Source organism: Zonotrichia leucophrys, chromosome 27 (assembly GCF_028769735.1).
Source record: "Zonotrichia leucophrys gambelii isolate GWCS_2022_RI chromosome 27, RI_Zleu_2.0, whole genome shotgun sequence".
Lineage (NCBI taxonomy): Eukaryota > Metazoa > Chordata > Aves > Passeriformes > Passerellidae > Zonotrichia > Zonotrichia leucophrys.
In genome coordinates, this window is record NC_088196.1 from 889,726 (window position 1) to 912,831 (window position 23,106).

The 23,106-nt window shown below is 52.2% G+C and overlaps 1 protein-coding gene across 2 annotated transcripts in view; it reads left to right on the top strand.

The window, feature by feature from the left end:
- Positions 1–22,799, top strand: part of LOC135458624 (acid-sensing ion channel 2) — a 485,196-nt gene extending 462,397 nt beyond the window's left edge. For both annotated transcript variants that reach the window (XM_064733866.1, XM_064733867.1), the window contains exons 3-10: positions 3,255–3,382; positions 9,883–10,033; positions 12,113–12,169; positions 12,748–12,901; positions 13,738–13,829; positions 17,705–17,784; positions 20,953–21,021; positions 22,405–22,799. In XM_064733866.1, coding sequence (XP_064589936.1) covers positions 3,255–3,382; positions 9,883–10,033; positions 12,113–12,169; positions 12,748–12,901; positions 13,738–13,829; positions 17,705–17,784; positions 20,953–21,021; positions 22,405–22,506 — 833 coding nt within the window. In that variant the 3' untranslated portion in view covers positions 22,507–22,799. The remainder of the gene's footprint in view (positions 1–3,254; positions 3,383–9,882; positions 10,034–12,112; positions 12,170–12,747; positions 12,902–13,737; positions 13,830–17,704; positions 17,785–20,952; positions 21,022–22,404) is intronic.
- The last annotated feature ends 307 nt before the right edge of the window (positions 22,800–23,106 follow it).

The following is a 23,106-nucleotide window of genomic DNA, read 5'->3' on the forward strand; positions in this document are numbered from 1 at the left end:
GTTGTTTGGGATGGTGCATGATAAAAACTGGAAGGTGCAACCCAAATCTCAAGGGATTTGGATTGGTTTTAGTTTCTCTGAGCAAATCCAAGGATTCCAGGATTATTTTTCCACAGAGTGATGGGTGTTTATAACAAATGAGAAGAGGAGTGGCTCAGCCCCAGAGGTCCAGGAGAAATTCAGAAAAAGCCATTCTAAATGATGCTAAAATTGGAAAAAAAATGAAAAAAAAATTTGTCAAATTGGAAAAAAAAATTCAAATTGTCAAAAACTCCTAAAATTGGAAATATTAATAAAATCATGGTGGGTTTTTTTTCCTGGGATATTCAGAGCCCTCTCCAGTGCCAGGGGTTGCCATGGAGCCCTTTGGGATTTTTTGTGTGTCCAGGGAAAATTCCTTCAGAAATGAGTGGCCCCAAACCCGGATTTTTGGTGCTGCTGGTTCCTCCCTTTTACCACAATTCCAAGAAATATTCAATCCCCACTAAAGCTCCTGGATCCCTGGTGGAATATTTAGGATGCAGTTAATGAGTTCTGATCCGGGCATTTCCATCCAAGCTGGGCTTTTAACTTGCCTCTCCTGGAAGCAAACAGGAGTTTTGGAAGGAATCGATTTTTTATGAGAAGGGACAATTTTTCCAAGCCAATTCCATGGTTTTTGTTTCATCCTTGTGCAGGAGAAACAAGGGAAGGTGCCTGGGGTTGGCAGGTCCTCTAAAAAAATCCTGTTTATTTTGTTTTCCTGGGTATCATCACTGATGGAATTCTGCAATATTGGGGTTTAATCCCAAAGTTTTTTCCATGCTGTGGCCCTTCCCTCCCTCTCCATGGGCACCACTGGCTTCATTCCAGGATTTCCCATTTAGAATTCCAAATCCTCCTAGTTTTAAGATTAATTTGAATACCTGCAGGCTGGACTTTGGCATGGATGGACAGGGATTTACCCATGGAGAGACCCCTGGGCATGGGAAATCCATGGAATTCAAGCTGGGGCAGGTGCAGAAATGGGCAGAAGAGTTGTGGATGGAAAATATTTTGGGAAAATGCCTGTTGCCCAACAAATTAAACGAAACAGGAATTTTTTCATCTGAGGTGTCAGGGAATTAGTGAGGGAAGCAGATGGAATCTCCTCCAGAGTGCTGGAAGGGGATCAACACCCAGCAGAGCCGTGGGGGTGGGATGGGACCGGGAGGAGCGGGAAAATGGGATGGGAATTGGGATGGGGAGATGTGGGGGGAGCTTGGGAAGGGCTTGAGCCTGGCCTGGAATGGGATTGGGGCAGCTGGGGCAGAGCTTGGAATGCTGTGGGGCTGTGGAGATGGGATGGGATAGGATGGGGTTGGGATTGGACTGGGGTGGGGTCAAGATGGGGTCGGGATGAGATTGGGATAGGATTGGGATGGGGTTAGGATGGGAATGGGGTTGGGATGGGGTTAGGAAGGGACTGAGATGGAAATGGGGTGGGATTGGGATAGTATTGGGATTGGATGAGATTGGGATAGGATTGGGATGGGGTTGAGATGGGATTGAGGTGGGTATGGGATTGGGATGGGGTTGGGATGTTCTCCATCGCCAAAATCATTTGGGAAGAGCTGGCAGGGGTTTGTTCCCAAAAACTGTGGGGATGTGTGATTTGGGGCTGGCATTTTCCCAGGAGATGACAGCAGAATTCCAGACTGTTGGCTCAGCCCTTGGCCGTGGCTTTGCTGAGCTGGGAGGTGACACCTTGGAGAGGCTGTGAAGGAGGGGATCCGAGCACTGGGATGCTCCTGTTTGTCCTGGCAAATCCCAACCTAAACCCATCCCACCTGTGGGGTCTTGCTGTGTTTGCCTTGGCAGCTCCTGGGTGAGCAGAGTCTGTTTAGGGGCGATTTTGAGAAGGAATTCCTCCCTGGGAGGGTGGGCAGGCCCTGGCACAGGGTGCCCAGAGCAGCTGGGGCTGCCCCTGGCAGTGCCCAAGGCCAGTTTGGACATTTGGGCTGGAGCAGCCTGGGATAGTGGAAGCTGTCCCTGCCATGGCAGGGGTGTACTGGGTGGGTTTAAGGTCTCTTCCCACCCAAACCATTCCAGAATTCCATGATCATGTGGGAAAATCCTCTTGGGAGAAGGCAGCAGATCCCTTTGCCAGCAGAGTTAAATCCTGAATTCCTGAGATCCACAAAACCTCATCCAGAGTCCCCTCACTGTCCCCTTGTTCCCTGACCATGTCCTCCCACCCCTCTTTGTGCAGACCATGGAGAAGCAGCTCCAGAGCTGGGAATGGCTGGGATTCCCAAGGTGCTCCCAGAGCTGTCAGAAATTGAAATGCACAATGAAATTGTAGGAAAATGCTACGGGATAGTGGGAGGCTGAGGAATGATTCATCCTCCAAAGAAACTCCTCAGATGTGGAGGTGGCACTGCTGGACCTAGCGTGGATCCAGAGCCAGGAATATCCAGGTTTAGGTCAAATTGGGCCTGGTTAACAACTTCCTCTGCCAATCCTTACTCCCAGATGGAATCTGGGGTTTGCTGGGCTGTGGGAGCAGCAGGAATCCCCAGGAGAGGAGGTGACACCACGGGTGTGTGGGGACAGGAGCCCACAGGGCTGATCTGATCTCATCAATTCTGCTTCCAAAACCACTCTGTGACTTTGGTCCACTCGTTTTAATGGAACAGAGGGATTGACCTCGAGTTCCTCCACATGGATTTGGGATGTGGGAACCTCCCATCACCCCGAGCCGTGGTGTGTCCCAGCCCAGAAGGCTTTCCCAGCTTGGAGCAGCTGCCAAACCCCAAATTCCTTGAAATTTAGGACATTTTTAATGTCATTTCATGACCAAGTGGCCTCGGGCTGGGCCAGGGATGGGACAGCAGAGGGGCATCCATGAATTCATGAATCCTCAGTACTGGAGCCCTCCTGGAGAGTGGGAATGGCTCGGGTTGGGGAGGGAGAAGCGGGTTTGGTGATGTGGGAATGTCACCAAAGTGTCCTGGAACCAAATTCCATCTGGAAAGGGGAGGTTTTCTCCTGGTTTCTCTTCCTTGGCAGTTCAGAGCAGGCTGGAGCTGCTGTTCCAGGGAGGGAGAGCTGGGATCAGGAGCTGGGGATGCTCCTGGTGCCCATGGGAGGTGACTTGGGATGAGGCCCAGGAGTGGCCTGCTCCTGGCAAACCCTGCTGCTGGATTTCCTCCCTCAGTTACCATGGATCCAATCATCCAGGTGGGAACATTCCAGCTGTTCCTGAGCTCCTTAACCTCCCCCTTCCCTTGCAGAGGAGACGACGTTCGAGGCCGGAGTCAAGGTGCAGATCCACAGCCAGTCTGAGCCTCCCTTTGTCCAGGAGCTGGGATTTGGGGTGGCCCCTGGATTCCAGACCTTCGTGGCCACCCAGGAGCAAAGGGTAAGTCCCAAACTCCTGTTCCACCCCAGGATCCCTCCAGGGCTTCCTGGGAGACGTTCCTTCTCCGTAATTGATGCCCCTTGAGATGCAGCTCCATCGTTAACAGGGTTTTGATGCCTTGCTTCAGATTTCTTGGGATGAGGGCAGCTTTTCCTTATCTCCCATGGTTATTCCAGAGTCCTGCATTCCCACAGTTCCTTAAAGTCCCTCAGTAATTCCATCTGCAGGATGGATTTCATCCCTTGCTCTTCCATGGTTGGAGCTGAACTATGCTCCAAGTGTTGGGTCCTGTCCAACCCACTGGGGTTTTCCCAGAAAAAACACATTCCAAGGATATAAAAAGAGGCAGGAGGACAGAGTTTCCTGATGGAGAACAGCAGGAATCTTTCAGGTGACACCAAAATATCCAAATGATTGATGGCAAACTCTCCTGGGATACCTGGGAATCATCTTCTGTGAATCCCAACAGTGACACATCCGGGTGGATGGATGGATGGATGGATGATTGGATGGATGGATGGATGGATGGATGGATGGATGGATGGATGGATGGATGGATGGATGATGGATGGATGGATGGATGGATGGATGGATGGATGGATGGATGGATGGATGGATGGATGGATGATTGGATGGATGGATGAGGGATGGATGGATGGATGGATGGATGGATGGATGGATGGATGGATGGATGGATGGATGGAAAGGGCTGGACAGGGCATCTTGTGGTTCCTGATGCTCAAAGATTTTGGGAACAGCTCCCCAAGTCAGACCCACTTGGCAGCTCCAGCAGTGATTGAAAAGATTTGCCATCCTTAAAAATCCCATCCTGGACAAGATCTGGGATCCGGGCTGGGAGCTGGAGCCTGCAGAGAGGATCTCAAGGACTTTGGGTTAAATTGATGCAAATTCCAGGGCTTTGCTGCAGTTGCTGAAATCCTTCCCCACCCTATTGCCAGCACTGCCTGGTCCAATATTTCCACTGAAAAATGAGAATTCCAAGCAGAACATCATCCAAATGAGAAAGAGGGGAAAACTTTCCTCCCCAGATCCCCCCTTCCACATGGGAGTTGTGGAGGACAGATGAACAGATTTAGGGACTCTCAGCTCCAGGGTCTCCCTTTTCCAGGGGTTGTGCCAGAGTTTTGGGAGAGGGAAGGGCTCATTCCTGGGATTTTCTGACTGGTTTAAAATCATCTGAGGGCTCCAAAGCCTTTTCTCAGGAGAGCTGGAGAGATCTCCAGCATTCAGCTCCTACCCTAATCCCTCTTCCCAGGAAGTAATGTTTAACCTAATTACAACCATTAATAACTTCCTCTAATTAATTATTAGTCCTCAGGGACCTTGGGCTTCCCTCGCAGTCCCAATGTGCAGCTTTTATCCCAATCCCTGATTTAGTCTGGGGTTTTTCCAACTAAATCTCTCTGCCTGTGCTGCTTCTTTAATATACCAGAGCCAAAGGTGGAAGAGCTCCAGTAAATCCCCCAGGGACTGAGCCCAGGCAGTTATTGGGGTCCTGAACCTGGAGTTTTACACCCTGGGCCATAAAATAAATGATCCTGCAGCTGGAAAATGAAACAGGAATAAAGAAAAAGTGGAGCTGATTTCCCATCTTCCAGCTCATAGCAGCCTCAGGGAGTTAAAATCTCTTTTTACAGGGATAAAAGGTGTGGAGTGGGGAAGATTTGGGATGATGTGGAGTGGGTCAGAATTTGGGATGTGGGGGGTTCATTCCTGGCTGTGGAATCGTTCCCTGTGGCCCTGCTCAAATCTCTCCCTTCTTTCTCCATCCCACTCTGGAATTCAGAGCATTCCCTGGGATTTGCTCCATGATTTTCTGCCTTCCCAGGGCTGCAGCTCAGCACCACTGAAGATTCACATCTTGGGACCATAAATCCTGGCTCTCCACCCAGAGCTTCCCCAAATCCCCCTGTCCAGAGCCAGCTCTGCTCTGTAGTTGGCATCTCATTAAAAATCTCCCTTTACAAGGAGCTTTCAGGCTGGAAAAACGGGAATTAAATCAGCTTTGCTCCTCCTCCTGCAGAGACTGAGCCCCATGGTTTCTGCAAGGAGACACTTCTGGGATGCATTTCCCACCTTGGGAGTTACTGCAGGAGTGACCTTGGGAGGGACATGGCAGTGGTGGGGAGGAAATGCTGAGTCAGCAGCAAAAACTGCTGAGAAAGCAATTCCAGCAGGAGGTTTGGCCATAAAATGTGGTGGATGGGTTAAAGAGCCCAAGCTGCTTCAGGACACATGGCCAAGGGAGACTTTTCCTGGTTAAAAAAAACTGGGATTTTTCATCCTGGAGGGGCCACCAGGGGTGACCAAAAAGGGACCTTCCAGGACCTGAAGGGGCTGCAGGGAAAGTGGAGAGGGAATGTTTCCAAGGGATGGAGGGACAGGGCACAGGGAATGGCTCCCAGTGCCAGAGGGCAGGGCTGGATGGGAGATTGGGAACTGGGAATTGTTCCCTGGCAGGGTGGGCAGGCCCTGGCACAGGGTGCCCAGAGCAGCTGGGGCTGCCCCTGGATCCCTGGCAGTGCCCAAGGCCAGGCTGGACATTGGGGCTGGAGCAGCCTGGGACAGTGGAAGGTGTCCCTGCCATGGCAGGGGTGGGAATTAAATGATTCTTAAGGTCCCATCCAAACCATTCCAGGATTCTCTTAGGCAATGGATGGAGATGAGGCAGAGCCTGGAAGAGGCAGAGGGTGGGAAGGGAGGTCAGGAAGAGCCATCAGATCCGAGGATGAGGGAATGGTTTGGGTTTCCTGCTCCCCTTGTGCCCTGTGGAAAAGTGGATTTTATAATAAGGTGGAAAAGTGAGGACAGGAAAACTTCAGAGTCCAATTCCCCCCACCCCCCAAACTGGCACCTCTGCCAGAGCTTGGGAATTGGGTCCAACAAATCCAGGCAGAATGTTCTGGGATAACAAGGGGGAATGGCCTGGCTGCCTCTGGGTGTGCCAGGGAATGAGCTGGGGGAGAGGCAGAGATTCCTGGGGGGAATCCCCATCCCTGAGGGGTTTCATCCATGTGGATGTGACATTTGCAGACATGGAGCAGTGGTGCTTAGAGGGAAGAGCTGGACTCAATCTCAGAGCACTTTTCCAGCCTTTACAATTCCATAATTCCATTTTATTGGGGATTTAAGGCTGATTTTGCCCCTGAGCCACAGCCCCAGCCCATCCAGGGGGAGCAGGAGTGGGAGCAAACCTGGGATGAGGCTCTGGAGGGGCTGCCCTGGACTTTTTCTGGATCTCCAGGAGGTTTCAGTGCTGCTGTTCCTGTTGGATTTGCAAAGAAGGGTCCTGGAGCTCCAAAATCCCAAATTCCCTGAGCACTCATGAGCTCTGTAACACCACCAAGCTCTGCCCCAAGGGGCTGGAAGGGTCAAATTCATCCCTGGAAACCAATTCCTCAGGCAGGGAGCAAATGGGGAGGAACAAGCAGGATGGGAAAGGAGCTGGAGATGCAAACAGACAATTCCAGCACCATTAACTGGAAGCAGTTCCAGCACCATTAACTGGGAGCAGTTCCAGCATCATTAACTGGGAGCTGGGATCAGCCAGCCGTGCCTGCTCTGGGTTTCTCAGCATTCCACAAGGGCTGGAGCTGCCTGGGATGGAAATTCAAGAAGCTGCTGCTGCTGCTGGAGGTCTCCTTAAGGAGCAGAGGGTTCTGGTTCTGGTTTCATTGGGAACCCAGCCCAGGTGGGGACGTTCAGGGAGGGCTTGGATCCTTCCTTGGGATCGCTGGAATTTGGTGAGGAGGTCTGGGCAGGGATTGGTGCTGGATCCATCCCAGAGCCAGAGGGAAATGGGGCAGGGAAAGGTTCATCACCCAGAGGTGCTGGCACTGCCCAGGAAATGGTCCCAGAGCTCCAGGAGGGTTTGGACAGCACTCCAGGGATGCCCAGAGTGGGATTGTTGGGATCCTGGGGGATTGTTGGGGTCCTGGTCAGGAACAGGGGCTGGACTCAGTCCTTATGGGACCCCTCCCAACCTGTGATATTCTAGGATTTTATCAAACTGCTCCGATCATCTCCACACATTTCCCTGTTTGAGAAAATGAAACAGGCAGGAAAATCAGGGATAGCACTTCCAGGTAATTGAAGGAGTGACCTCTGGCTGTGGGCAGATGCTCCGTGCCAGGAGCAGTGTGGAAAGGCAGGAGTGTGACCAGGGACGGGCTGTGGCGGGAGCTGATCCTCCCCTGCCCTGGGGTCTCTCCCCTCCAGGTTTTCCAAGCTCATCCCCTCTTTTCCTGGCATTTGGGACAAGCAGAATCCATCCAGCTTCCAAGGAGTCAAATCCAGTTTTTCCTTCCCCTTTTAGCACCTGCCATCTGGGAACTGATCCTGGTGATCCTGGATAAAGCCAGGATCAGGAGGGCAGGAAAAGCGCTTAATTCATTAATTAATTATTAATGACTGCAAAAGGGCCAGGCTGGGAGTTTGTCACCCTCAATTAGAGGCTGGAGCTGGATTTCTTACACAGGAGAAGGAGCAGGAGCCCTGGGGAAGCTGCCAGGGAGCACAAATCCTGCAGGATCCGAGGGCAGGGATGTTCCTGCTGCCTTTTCCCTGCTTTGCTGTGGTTTGTTCCCACTTTGGGGGCAGCAGGGGAGGGTGGATGTGGCATTCACATTCAACAGAGAGAGACATCATTCTCTCTCACAGGGTTTTTCCTGGAGAAGCACAGAGAGAAGAAGAGAAAACAATTCTTATCTCTATTCACTACTCCTGTTGTTTTTGCAGACGTGGAATGTGTTATGGAGATTGTTTACCCAGAGTGATTTGTTAATTGGATTCTGCTGAGGGTTGTTTTGATTCCTTGGCCAGTTGGGTCAAAGCTGTGTCCAGGCTGTCTCAGACAGTCATGGGTTTTTCTTTAGTATAATTTAGTATCTCTTTAGTGTAGTTATGATATATTATTAATGTAATACAGTGTAGTGTTAGTAAAGCAATTGTTCAGCATTCTGAATCATGGATCAGATGCCAATCATGGATCAGGTGCCAATCATTGCTAGATGTTGGGGTCACCCTGCATTCCATAGGTGGAGGGAGCAGCTTCACATCCCAGGGCTGTGAATCCCTGGAATCCAGCCTGGATCCCTCCCACCAACACCCAACTGGGATAATCTGGCAGAAAGGAAAGGGATCCCTCAGGAATCCCTGAGGAGGAGGATCAGGATCAGGATAAGGATCTGGATCTGGATCTGGATCAGGATCTGGATCTGGATCTGGAGGAGCTGCAGGGTGAGGGATCAAGCCCAATGAAGTCTGTCCCATTAATGCCTCCCAAGGCTGAGGGCTGGGATTGCTCCCTCCATCCTGCTCCAGCTCCTTGGGGTGCCTTTCCCAGCAGCTCCAGGGCCACAGGAGCAGGAATCCAGCTCTGAAAGGAGTTCAGCAGCTCCATGGGATTGAGGCTGTGCTTGGAAAGGCTTTTCCTGAGGTTTCAGCCCTGATTTGGCCAGGCAGGGGTTCAGGGGAGCCCTCAGGGATGGATTCCCCCTGGATTTAAGCCCAGGGATTCCCGTGCCAGGCTGGGAGCAGCAGCTGGGGGAAAACTCCAGACATTTCCAGGGAATGTGCAGATCCTCCTGCTTGGGAGGGTTTGATGGAGCTCTTCCAGTTTGTAAAGCAGAGTCTGGCAGGCAGAAATTCCAGGTGATCCCTCCACAGCTGCTGCCACTCATGAGATGTTCATTGTCACCTGGGAGTGTCACCTCCAAGATGTTCATTGTCACCTAAGAGTGTCACCACCAGGACATCTACTGTCACCTCACACTGGGAGTGTCACCTCCAGGACATTAATTGTCACTTGGGAGTGTCACCTCCAGGATGTTCATTGTCACCACGAGAACATTCTTTGTCACCTGGGAGTGTCAGCACCAGGACATTCATTGTCACCTAGGAGTGTCACCTCACACTGGGAGTGTCACCTCCAGGACATTCACTGTCACCTGGGAGTGTCACTCAGTGGCACTGGGACAGCTTGTCCCAGCGAGTTATCCCAGGAGTCAGGGAGCTCCTGGGAGGGGGGATGCCCTGAGGGGCTGCAGGGGTTGCCCTGTGACGGGGGACATGTCCCTGTCCCTCTCGCTGGCCCTGGCCCTGTCCTGCAGCTCATGACTCTGTCCCCATCCCTGTCTCCCAGTTGATGTCCCTATCCCTGTTCCCATCTGACACCCCTGTCCCCAGCTGACCCCTGTGCTGTCCCTGTCCCCAGCTGATGTCCCTGTCCCCCTGTATCCCATCTGACAGCCCTGTCCCCTTGTGTCCCGTGTCCCCATCTGACCCCTGACCCTGTCCCCTTGTGTCCCCAGCTGACATACCTGCCCCCATCTGATGTCCCTGTCCCGATCTGATGTCCCCTTTGTCCCCAGCTGACCCCTGTCCCCATGTGTCCCCATCTGATGTCCCTGTGTCCCCAGCTGACGTACCTGCCCCCTGTGCTGTCCCTGTCCCCATCTAATGTCCCCCTGTGTCCCCAGCTGACGTACCTGCCCCCGCCGTGGGGCGAGTGCCGCTCCCCGGAGCTGGGCCTGGCGTTCTTCCCGGTGTACAGCGTGACAGCGTGCAGGATCGACTGCGAGACACGCTACATCGTGGAGAACTGCAACTGCAGGATGGTGCACATGCCAGGTCAGGGACTGGGGGGACAGCAGGGGACAGCTGGGGACAGGGGGAGCAGCAGGGGATGGGATGGAGGGAGGATTCCTGGCGTAGAGCTGACAGCCTGCAGGAACAGCTGGGGGCAGGAGGGACAGCTGGGGATGGGCTGGAGGGATGGTCAAGGACAGTCAAGGACACCTTGGGGGACAGTTGGGGCATGGACTGGAAGGAGAGACCACGTGCCAGATCAGTGACAAGGACACTGGGGATGGGCTGGAGGGACAATTAACAAGTCAGATCAGGGACAGGGGCACTGGGGACAGCAGGGACACCTGGGGATGGGCTCGATGGACAGTCAAGGACAGGGACACCTGGGGACAGCAGGCTCAGTGGGGACAGCTGGGACACCTGGGAATGGGCTGGAGGGACAATTCACATGCCGGATCAGGGACAGTGACAGCAGGGACAGCAAGGACAGCAGGGGACAGCTGGGGACAGGGGCGACACCTGGGGGTGGGCTGGAGGGACAGTCAAGAACAGGGACACCTGGGGGGACATCTGGGGCTGGGCTGGAGGGACAGGCCTTGTGCCAGATCAGGGACAAGGACACCTGGGGACACATGAGACACCTGGGGATGGGTTGGAGGGACAGTCCACATGCCAGATCAGGGACAGGGACACCTGTGGGGACACCTGGGGATGGGCTGGAGGGATGGTTCACATGGCAGGTCAGGGACAGGGGGATAGGGGGGACACCTGGGGACAGGCGGGGATGGACTGGAGTGATGGTCAAGGACAAAGACCACCCGGGGACAGCAGGGACAGCTGGGGACAGTGGGGACAGCTGGCAATGGGATGGAGGATGGAGGGACAGGCCATATGTCAGGTCAGGGACAGGGACACTGGGAACAGCTGGGGACAGCAGGGATGCCTGGGGATGGGTTGGAGGGACAGTCAAGGACAGGGACACCTAGGGGGACATCTGGGGATGGGCAGGAGGGACAGGCCAAGTGCAAGATCAATGACAAGGACACCTGAGACACCTGGGGATGGTCTGGGGGGATGATTCACAATTCAGGTCTGGGACAGGGGCACTGGGGACACTGGGGACAGCAGGGACACCTGGGGATGGAGGGATGGTCAAGGACAGGGACACTGGGGGACAGCTGGAGCATAGACTGGAGGGACAGGCCACTTGCAAGGTAAGTGACAAGGACACCTGGGGACACCTCACAATGGGTTGGAGGAATGGTTCACATGCCAGGTCAAGGACAGGGACACCTTGGGGGACATCTGGGGCTGGGCTGGAGGGACTGGGGGTACCTGAGGGAAGAAGGTGCCCGTAGCCTTTGGGAAAAACTGGATGTGAGCCAGCAGGGCCATCCCTGTCCTGGGGGATCGGGGACAGCAGAGGGGCAGGGAGGGATTGTCCAGCCCTGCTCTGGGTTGGGGCAGCCTCACTGGGAGTTCTGGGCCAGCTTTGGGCACCACAAAATAAAAATGACATCGAGGAACTCGAGAGGGTCCAAAGGAGGGACACGAGGGTGGGGAAGGGTCTGGAGGGGCCGCATGAGGAGCAGCTGAGGGCTGAGCTCAGTGAGCTCAGTGTCCTCAGAGGGGCACAGAAGGGGCTCCCATCTCTGCTCCCTGTGACAGGGACAGGAGCCCAGGAATGGTGTGAGCTCTTACAGGGGTTGGGATGGAGCTCAGGGAAAGGTTCTCCCCCCAGAGGTGCTGGCACTGCCCAGGCTCCCCAGGGAATGGTCCCAGAGCTCCAGGAGGGTTTGGACAGCGCTGCCAGGGATGCCCAGGGTGGGAGTGTTGGGGGTCTGGGCAGGGCAGGGGTGGGATTGGATGAGCCTGGGGGTCCCTTCCAGCCCAGGATATTCCATAACTCCCTGTGAAATGGCCAAGCCATGGAAGGGAGACCTGGGTCTGGTGAAGGCTGGAAATGCCTTCTGTCATGATCAGATCCCCCTGGATGCTGCTCCCAGCAGCTCCTGCAGGCCAAGGCCCTTGTGGTGGGCACAGCTGGGCACAGCTGGGCTCACCTGGCTGCAGGGGCGTCCCTGGGTGTGCCCCTGAGATGGATTTGTCCTGTCCCTGCAGGGGATGCTCCCTTCTGCACCCCGGAGCAGTACAAGGAATGCGCAGAGCCCGCGCTCAGTGAGTACCGGGGAGCCCTGGGTCCAGGGATGGAAAATTCATGGAATTCCAGCAGGCTGGATGCTCCTGGCTGGGCAGGAACAGGGGAGCTGCAGCCTGGAGAAGGGCTGGGATTAGCCATGGATGCAGGCTGGGATGGAGTTTCTCCTGGTTCTCCATGAGCACAGAAACCCTCGGGATTAGGGGAGAGAGTTTGGGGTGGAGGGACCCATCCCCAGCCTGGATTTAGGGACTCAGCCACGGGTTCTCCAGGCTGTTGTTGATGACAGAGTGTCACCTGCAGCAAGAGGCCCCTCCGAGGGGGGTGAGAACTGGGATGAACTGGGAGAGAAATGTCCAGAGTCCAAAAGTTCCAGAGGAACTTCAGGAACAGCCTCATCCCAGAATCTTGGCCCCTTTGTGGGAGGGATGATCTCTGCTCTTCCCCTGCTCTTGTCCTTGTCCTTGCCCTATGGGGTCCCTCCCTGCTCCATGGGGTCCCTCCCTGCTCCATGGGGTCCCTGCTCCCTGTCTCTGCTCCTTGGGGTCCCTCCCTGCCCCATGGGGACCCCGTGTGCTCCATGGCTGCCCCCCTGCAGGTCTCCTGGCAGAGAAGGACAGCAATTACTGCATCTGCAGGACCCCCTGTAACCTCACCAGGTACAACAAGGAGCTCTCCATGGTCAAGATCCCCAGCAAGACCTCGGCCAAGTACCTGGAGAAGAAGTTCAACAAGTCAGAAAAATACATCTCGTGAGTGGGGGAGGGCCTGGATTCCTTTGGGTTTTGGGTGGGAAATGTCTGGGAAATGCCCAGTCCTGGCCAATCCATCCCCAGCACAGGGATGGCCTGCAGAGAAGGACAGAGTGAAAACCTGGGAGAGATGAGGTTGATTTCTTCTCAGTAGATTTCTTCTGTGAGTTCCTTCCCAAGGATTGGCCTCATGGGAATCCTCCAGTTTTTCACCAAAAAAAATGCAAAATTTCCCAGTTTTGCTGGTCCTGTTGGAGATTTGTGTCTCTGGGCTGAGCTCCTCAGGCCATGGACCTCTCCCAGCCCTGGGCATGTGATTGCTCTGTGTGGGAAGTGAGAGTTCTTCCAGATCCTTTGGATTCTCTTCCCAGAATCAGGGAATCCTGGAATGGTTTGGGTGGGAAGGGACCTTAAACCCACCCAGTGCCACCCCTGCCATGGCAGCAAGGTCACCTTCCACTATCCCAGGCTGCTCCAAGCCCTGTCCAACCTGGCCTTGGACACTGCCAGGGATCCAGGGGCCGCCACAACTGCTCTGGGCACCTTGTGCCAGGGCCTGCCCACCCTCACAATCAGGAATTACCATCCAAGAGAAGAGTTCCCAGCAAAGTGAGATCCAGGATCCTGAGGAATTCTGGGCAAACCTTTCCCAGCTGCTCCAAAGGCTCTCTGAGCTCCTGATCTGCATCAGCTCCAGGTTCTGTGGGCTCTGAGGACCCCAGAGAGAGGAACAATCCATACAAAAAGGGGAATAAAGCCCCAAATCCCATTTTTCCTTATCCCAGAGGACTGAGCCACCAGTGGCTCCTGGGCTGATGTTTTCCCTGTTCCCACAGAGAGAACATTCTCGTGCTGGACATTTTTTTTGAAGCACTCAACTATGAGACCATTGAGCAGAAGAAAGCCTATGAAGTGGCAGCCTTACTTGGTAAGGGGGCACTGGGACTGGTTTGGGGTCTCTGCTGGTCTGGGAGGGACAGAGAGAGGCTGGGAGGGCTCCACAGCCTTGAAACCCCCAGCAAAGCCCCATGGCTGCTTTCCTCACCCCACATCATCCCAGGGATGTCCCCATGGATACTCTGGGTGCTCATGGAAGGTTCTGGAGCTGCTCCATCCCTGCTTGTCCCTTTTTTGGAGATTTGGTGTTGGGTGGGTGCTGGGTGCCCTCTGTGGTGCAGGGTGTGGAGAGCATCCCAAAACCATCTCACATCACTTCATTGCTGCTCCAAATCCAAGTTTCCAAGCCAGGCTTGACTCTTGGCCTTCAGCTGCTCCATGGAGGAGGAGACCCAGCACTCCACTTTTTGGGGATTCTGCTCCTCTGGGCAGTGTGTGGGGGAGGACACCCCAAAACCATCTCACATCACCTCTTCCCTGCTCCAAATCCACCTTTTCCAGCTGGGCCTGAGCTCTTGGCTCATCCTCATGAAGGAGCTGAAGGGGAACCCATGGAAGGTTCTGCTCTGTCCCTTCCTACTCCCATTTTTGGGAGATTTTGGGGCTGGGTGCTCTCTGTGCTATCCCCCGGGCAGTGTGGGGAGGACACCCAAAATCACATCTCCATCAGCTCTTCCCTGCTCCAAATCCATCCTTTCCAGCAGGAGGTGGAGGAGACCCATGGAAGGTTCTGGAGCTGCTCCATCCCTGCTTGCTTCCAGCTCCTGATTTTGGAGATTTGGGGTTGGGTGGGTGCTGGGTGCCCTCTGTGGTGCAGGGTGTGGGGGACATCCCAAAACCATCTCCCATCACCTCTTCCCTGCTCCAAATCCAAGTTTCCAAGCCATTCTTGACTCTTGGCCTTCAGCTGCTCCATGGAGGAGGAGGAGACCCGTGGAAGGTTCTGCTCCATCCCTGCTCCCAGCACCCGTTTTTGGGGATTCTGCTCCTCTGGGCAGTGTATGGGGGAGAACACCCCAAAACCATCTCCCATCACCTCTTCCCTGCTCCAATCCATCCTTTCCATCTTGCTCTTTGGGTGCCTTATGAAGGAGCTGAAGGGGAACCATGGAAGGTTCTGCTCCATCCCTGCCTGCTCCCATTTTTGGGAGATTTTGGGGCTGGGTGCTCTCTGTGCTGCCCCCTGAACAGTGTGTGGAGGACATCCCAAAATCACATCTCCATCACCTCTTCTCTGCTCCAAATCCATTCTTTCCAGGAAGAGGTGGAGGAGACCCATGGAGGGTTCTGGAACTGCTCCATCCCTGCTTGCTCCCAGCTCCCCAGTTTTGGAGATTTGGGGTTGGGTGGGTGCTGGGTGCCCTCTGTGGTGCAGGGTGTGGGGGACATCCCAAAACTATCTCCCATCACCTCTTCCCTGCTCCAAATCCAAGTTTCCAAGCCATTCTTGACTCTTGGCCTTCAGCTGCTCCATGGAGGAGGAGGAGCCCCATGGAAGGTTCTGCTCCATCCCTGCCTGCTCCCAGCACTCATTTTGGGGATTCTGCTCCCCTGGCAGAGTGTGGGGAGGACACCACAAAACCATCTCCCCATCACCTCTTCCCTGCTCCAATCCATCCTTTCCAGCTGGGTCTGAGCTCTTGCCCTTGGATGCCTCATGAAGGAGCTGAAGGGGAACCATGGAAGGTTCAGCTCCATCCCTGCCTGCTCCCATTTTTGGGAGATTTTGGGGCTGGGTGCTCTCTGGGCAGTGTGGGGAGGACACCACAAAACCATCTCCCCATCACCTCTTCCCTGCTCCAAATCCAGGTTTTCCAGCCTTTGGATGCCTCATGGAGGAGCTGCAGGAGACCCTGACTGAGCAGCTCAGCCCAAAATCAGCTCCAGCTTTGGGGTCCCAGCTGCAGATTTGGGGGTTGGGGTTGGGGTGAGCCCTCCCCCAGCCCTGCAGCATCCCTGGATCCCTCTGCAATGCTGGGGGGGCTCACCCCCTTGGGAAGCTGGAGCTGGGGCACAGAGGTGTCCCCGTGTCACCCCTCATGGGTGGCCCTGCCAGAAGCCCCCTCGGGAGCCCTTCTGCACATGCTGGGGCTTTTCCAGGAATTCCAGGCAGGAAGAGGAGGCTGCTGGAGCCTCTCTAACCCCAACCCCGTTTGCACATGATAGAACCCTCATTCCCAGGCTCTGGAACTTCAGGAACAGCCTCATCCCAGAATATTTTTCTCCAGGTGAATCCCCCTGGTGTAAACCCAGAACACCTCCTGGGATCATTCAGGGTTCTCAGCTTGATCCCAAACTTTTCCCCCCTTTCCTCTCTCCGTGTCTCATGGACACCCCTGGAAAAGGCCCCTTCCCCTCACCCATGGGTGCCTTTGCCCTGGGGGTCAATCCAGAGCTGTTTTCCAGCAAAATCCATGGGATTTGTCTTCCCTGAGCACCACATTCCAGTCACCTTCTGTGACCGTGTTTACAGGGGTTCTTGGATTAGGGAAGAGAGAAGGATTTGACTTTATGTTTCAGAAGGCTTGATTTATTATTTTATTATATATATTATATTAAAACTATATTAAAAGAATGGAAGAAATTATTTCATCAGAAGGCTGGCTAAGAATAGAAAAAGAAAGAATGATAACAAAGGCTTGTGCCTTGGGCTCTGTCTGAGCCAGCTGACTGTGATTGGCCATTAATTAGAAACAACCACATGAGATCAATCACAGATGCACCTGTTGCATTGCACAGCAGCAGATAACCATTGTTTACATTTTCAGTTCCTCCTTCTCAGGAGGAACAATCCTAAGGAAAGGATTTTTCCATAAAAGATGTCTGTGACAGGGAGGGACTGAAGGAGGCATCCAGAAGCACAGCTGGGATGGATGGGAGAGCAGATGGTGCCCAAAGGCCCCCCCAGGGACACAGAATGGGGAGGAGGAGTGAGGAGTCACCTGGCATGGGCAGGGCAGGAAGGGTGGGCTCGGGATGTGACCCAATCTTTGCTTTAACATGAGAATAATGAGAGGAATGGGAGGGTGAAGCAATGGGCATTGCAACAGCCCTGCTGGACGTAACCCCGGGGTTACTGGTCAAACTGGGGCACCTCCAGCCTGGCCAGAGCCTGGGGACAGCTCTGTCACCTCCAGGGTGGGAGGGAACGGGGGTGGTGTTTGAGGGTCCCCAGGATGAGGGGAGAGATGAGAATCTTGACTCCGTGTTTCAGAAGGCTGATTTATTATTTTATTTTATTTATGTTATATTTATGTTTATTTGTGATTTATTTATGTTATATTATATTAAAAGAAAATGCTATGCTAAAACTACACTAAAAGAATAGAAAGAAGACATCAGAAGGCTTGAAAGGAATGAGTAATAAAATTTTGTGACTGACCAGAGCTCCGACACAGCTGGACCTGGGATTGGCCGTTAATTAAAAACAACCACATGAGACCAATCACAGATGCACCTGTTGCATTCCACAGCAGCAGATAACCATTGTTTACATTTTGTCCCTGAGGCTTCTCAGCTTCTCAGGAGGAAAAATCTTAAAGAAAGAATTTTCCATAAAAGATGTCAGTGACACCAACCCAGGCTGGGGACATGTCCCATCCCAGGGGATGTGGGAATCCCTTCCCACTTTTGGCCAGGCTGGGGTTTCTCCTTGGCTCCAGGGACATTCATTCTTCCCAGCACCTTGCCCAGAGTGGGAATTGGGATTCCTGAAGGATTCCATGCTCCATTAGCAGGAAAACCATTTTGGGGGTGTCCATTTGGGGTCAGGCCCATTCCCGGGACACCCCAGATGCCATTGCAGGCCCTGCTGCTCCAGGGGGATTGTTCCCAGTTTGGGAGGATGGCAGGGCCCAGGCAGGGCCCAGCAGTGCCTGGGAGCCCTCACGGTGCTGTCCCCTGCAGGTGACATTGGTGGCCAGATGGGGCTGTTCATCGGGGCCAGCATCCTCACCATCCTCGAGCTCTTCGATTACCTGTACGAGGTAAGGCCTTCCCAGCCCAGGATAGCCCAGGATATCCCACCCTGGAGCCCCTCAGCCCAGGATATCCCAGGATTTCCCATCCTAGTGCTCCTCATCCCTGGATTTGCCCCTCATCGCCAGATTTGACTTTCCTGCCCCTCATCCCCAGATTTGCCACTCCTGGAGCCCCTCAGCCCAGGATGTCCCATCCTGGAACTCCTCATCCCTGTTTTTGCCATTCCTGGTACCCCCTTGTCCCCAGATTTGCCACTCCTCGTCCTCCTCATCCCTGGATTTACCACTCCTGATGCCTCCTCATTTCTGGATTTGCCCCTCATCCCCAGATTTGCCTCTCCTGCTGCTCCTCATCCCTGGATTTGCCCCTCATCGCCAGATTTGACTTTCCTGCCCTTCATCCCCAGATTTGCTACTCCTGGAGCCCCCAGCCCAAGATTTCCCACCCTGGTACCCTTCATCCCTATTTTTGCCACTCCTGGTACCCCCTTGTCCCCAGATTTGCCACTCCTGGTGCCTCCCTGCCCAGGATTTCCCACCTGGATCCCCTCAGCCCAGGATATCCCAGGATTTCCTATCCTGGAGCCCCTTATCTCTGTTTTTGCCACTCCTGGTGCCCTTCATCCCCAGATTTGTCACTCTTGGTGCCCCTCATCCCTGGATTTCTGATGTCTCTCATCCCCAGATTTCCCATCCTGGAGCCCCTCAGCCCTGTTTTTGCCACTCCTGGTACCCCCTTGTCCCCAGATTTTCCATTCCTGATGCCCCCTCATCCCTATACTCGATTTGCCCTTCATCCCTGGATTTCCCACCCTGGAGCCCAAGATTTCCCATCCTGGTGCTCCTCATCCCAGGATTTCTGGAGCCCTTCATCCCTGTTTTTGCCATTCCTGGTGCCCCTTATCCCTGGATTTTCTGTTCCCTGGGGATCCCAAAGCCCCCTCCAAAATCCCATATTTCCAACCTGCGTCATCCAGCTCAGGGTGGGAACAGGGAGTTTTATTGCCATGGGATGGTAGAGTTTTCCATTTTATTCATTGTTGTCCATTTGATTTAATGTGTCCCAATCCAGACTGGGGGCACATCCCATTCCAGGGAAGGGACCCCCACAATCCCAGCTCTGAACTCACTTCAAATCCTCTCATTTTTTTTTTTTTTTAATATATTTTTATATTTTCAGACAATTGCCCCCATCCCAATCCCTCCTGGGCAGCTTCAGCATTGATGCCATTAACCAGGAATAAAAAACATGGAAAAATTCCAGGTCTAAAGCTCAGAGATCAACAAAAGCTGAGCCTGAATTTAGACCTCAGCCTGGATACCCAAATATTTCATTAAATTTGCCTTTTCCTGGATTTCTTGGAGATTTTTTCTAAGTAGGCCATAAGAAACCTTGCAAATTTGGGTTTTTCCTCTCCGTTTTTCTTCTTTCTTTGACATCTGCTGATAAAATATGTCAAATGTGGGGGGGTTTGCTGCACTTTTTTTTTTTTCTTCTTATTTGGGCTTAAAATACTTTTTTTTTTCCCTCAGAGAAGCTCCCTGGGGATTCCCCAGCAGGGGAATCTTCACAATCCCAGATATTTAACCCCCACTAGCCAGGAATAAAGGAATAAAGTACCTTAAAATTAAAAAAAAAAATCCACACAGTTTTCCCCCTCTGCTTAGAGTTTCACAAATGGGGGGTCAGCACCTCAAAAATTTGAGTTTTCAGCCAAAATATTTAGACATTCTGAGAATGAAAGCAACCAGTTACATTTTTTTTTTTTTCATGGATTGGCCATATTTGGGGAAAATATTGACCCTAAAGAGGCTTTTCTGTGATCTTCTGCTGAGCTCTGTCCTCCTGGTCCCAAATTCCCACCACACTCCCCTGCACCAAGCAGGATCCACATTCCTTAGGAACTGACCCAATTTTGGGGGATTTCAGCTTTTTTTTTTTGTTGGCTTTATTTCTCTTTTCTCTCAGTGGGAGCTTTCCAGTAAAACACTTCCCAAGTTTTATGGGATTTCCCTGGAAGCCAAATCCTGCAGCAGCAGCAGGAGGATGAGAGGGCTAGGAAGGGAAATGGAGCTCACAGAGCTGGGAGCTTTCCCTGAACCCCAAAAGTGTCCCAAAAATGGAATTTTTGTGGGTTTTATTCCTTGTAAGAGAATGTTGGAATGGTTTGGATGGAAGGGGCCTTAAGGATCATTGAATTCCCATCCCTGCCATGGCAGGGACACCTTCCACTGTCCCAGGGCACTCCAGCCTGGCTTTGGGCACTGCCAGGGATCCAGGGGCAGCCCCAGCTGCTCTGGGCACCCTGTGCCAGGACCTTGGCATGGAGTCACAAACACCTGTGCCCATGGAAACAATTACCAACCTTGTGTGAGGAGTTACAAGCCACAAGAGTTTGAGTAGAACGATAGTGAATTTGTAGTACAATTTTGGTGGTTTTAGAATGGGGATTCAGGAGGCGAGATGGAGGAATTTGGGCTGTCCAGCCTTTCTCCTTCTTCTTGTCCTCCATCTTCTGCTGTGCTGGTGGCACTTTTGGATTGGTTTAGAGTGCAGACAGACTGTCTAACATAGGTGATAGATGTTGGAAAATTATTGTAAATAAAGCACACGTAGTTTTTAGTATAAAAAGCTAACACCGCCCCAGGGGCAGTCAGTGTGCCTGAACCCAACGTGCTGGACAGATCTCAGCAGTCAGAGAAAGAATGTTATAGATAACAGAAAATAAACAACCTTGAGAACCAGAGCTGAGGAATCCTGACTTCTACTTTGGTTGCAGGGCTGGGGAAAAAGACTCTTTAATACCTCAGGAGCCATTCCAGCAACACAAAACACGAGACCCACCTTCCCAGAGAACAATTATTTCCCAATATCCCATCCATCCCTGCCCTCTGGCACTGGGAGCCATTCCCTGGGTCCTGTCCCTCCATCCTTGTCCCCAGTCCCTCTCCAGCTCTCCTGGAGCCCCTTCAGGCCCTGCACGGGGCTCTGAGCTCTCCCTGGAGCTTCTCCTCTCCAGGTGAGCACCCCCAGCTCTCCCAGCCTTTCCCTGGCCCAGCCCTTGGAGCTTCCTCCTTCTCCCAGCCCTTTGGAATGCAGCCCCAAACCCACCCCAGTGCTCCCCATCCCCCTGCAGCCTCTTCCCAGCCTAACCCTGCTCCCTCCTCTTGCAGCTGATCAAGGAGAAGTTATTGGACCTTCTTGGAAAAGAGGAAGAGGACGGGAGCCATGAGGAGAACGTGGTAAGGAGGGGAGGGCTCACACAGGGGTTTCCTCCAGGCAGGTCCTTTGAGCTCTTGGAGATTTACATCACACCTGAGATAGCTCCATTCCAATCCATTTCCACCTCCGATAGCATCAAATCAGCAGGATGGCTTCTGTGGCAGTGTTAGAAACAAAAAGGTTTTAATAAAAGGCAAAATAACAAAGCTCTTGACAGAGAAAAACCGAGCCAGGGCAAGAGGTTCTTGCTCCTGGTAAAACACCTTATAAAAGCCATTAGTTTCTTTATTCTCCTCTTTTTCTAGTAAATTGCTCAGGTGGGACCTTTTGGCCTCTGTCTAATTGGTTATCCTTAAGTTTGAGGTGAAGTCCCCAAGGTGTTTTTTTACCTAATTGAGGAGAGAAAATTTGGGCTTTTTTCCTTTTTAAGGAGACAAAGGATAATTTGGTCACACTGTCAACAGGGGACACATTCCTACAAAGGGGAAATGCCCTGGGGACACTGGAGCTCTTCCCACGTGTGTCAGGTTATTAAAACCATAATTAGAGATGCCTCTGCCACAGTCAAGCTGCAAATGGGACCAGATGCAATAGTGACAATAGTCTGGGGTTTAGAAGAACTTTAGAACAACAGGAAGACACAATTACCAAACAATCATGGCATTTAACAATCACATCATTTATCGTGGTCATTAAATGATTATACAGGTGCAGTTTTGCATGATCCAGTAAAACCTAACATTGTCTCATGGTCTACCCTAACATTTTCCCAGGGCCTGCATCTTGTATTTGCAGAGTTCCCTGACGAAGGGAGGAATGATGAATCTGACTCCATGTTCTTGAAGGCTAATTTATTATTTTATGATACTATATTATATAAAAGAATAGTAAACTAAACTACTAAAGAATACAGAAAGGATACTTACAGAATGCTAAAAAGATAGCATTAATATAATATTATAATAATATATTAATATAATATTATTATATTAATGCTATATTAATGCTATTAATATAATATTATATTAATATTATATAAGGTAATGAAAACTCGTGTCTTTTTCCAGAGTCCCAACACAGCTTGGCCCTGATTGGCCAAAGAATGAAAACAATTCACAGAAACCCAATGAAAAAAATCACTTCTGGGTAACAATCTCCAAACACATTCCAAATGAGCACAACACAGGAGAAGCAAATGAGATAATATTGTTTTCCCTTTTTTTCTGAGGCTTCTCAGCTTCCCAACAGAATAATCCTGGGCAAGGGGATTTTTCCAGAAAATGTGATGATGACACCTACCAGGCCCAACCTTTTTCCAGCTCCCCTGAATACCCCATGATTTTAGAACCATTTTATCCGTGTGCTATCAGTGGGATAACACAATTCCTGCTTTTCCATGGCAGAGCACCTGTGATCCAGTGCCAAACCACTCGGAGAGCCTGAGCCACACTGTGACCGTGCCCCTGCAGGCCCCGCTGGGGACGCTGGAGGAAATCGCCTGCTGACCCCTCCCCACCACAGTGCCCATCCCGAGGAAGGAAAAATGCACAGGGAAAACAGGGACCCAGCTCAGGTTTGCACTGGGGGGAAAAAAAAAATTAAAAAAAGATGGAAAAAAAAATAAACTGGGAAAAAAATACTGGAGAAAAAAAAATAAACTGGAAAAAAATTATTAAAAAAATCTATTAAAAATAAAAAAAAAGAAGAAGAAAAACTCGCTATGCATTAAAAGAATATAAAAATAATATAAAAATATAAATTCTAAATATACTCTGCCCAAAGTGAGAGGCGCCTTGGACCTGACTACTGTTGTCCTTTCCTCCTGGGGGTTTGGCTCCAGCCTGGGAAGCAGCTCCCAGGCTGGGAGAGCTGGGAATGTTCACTTGGAAAAGGGAAGCTCAGAGAAGAGAAACCTCAGAGCCCCTTCCAGTGCCTAAAGGGGCTCCAGGAGAGCTGGAGAGGGACTTGGCACACGGGATGGAGGGCCAGGACACTTTTTGGGATTGTCCAAGCCTGAGCAGCAGAAGCAGCAGCAGCAGCAGCAGTAAATCCCAAAGGAAACATCCCAAATATCCCGAGCACTGCATGCCAGGGCTTCTCCTGGC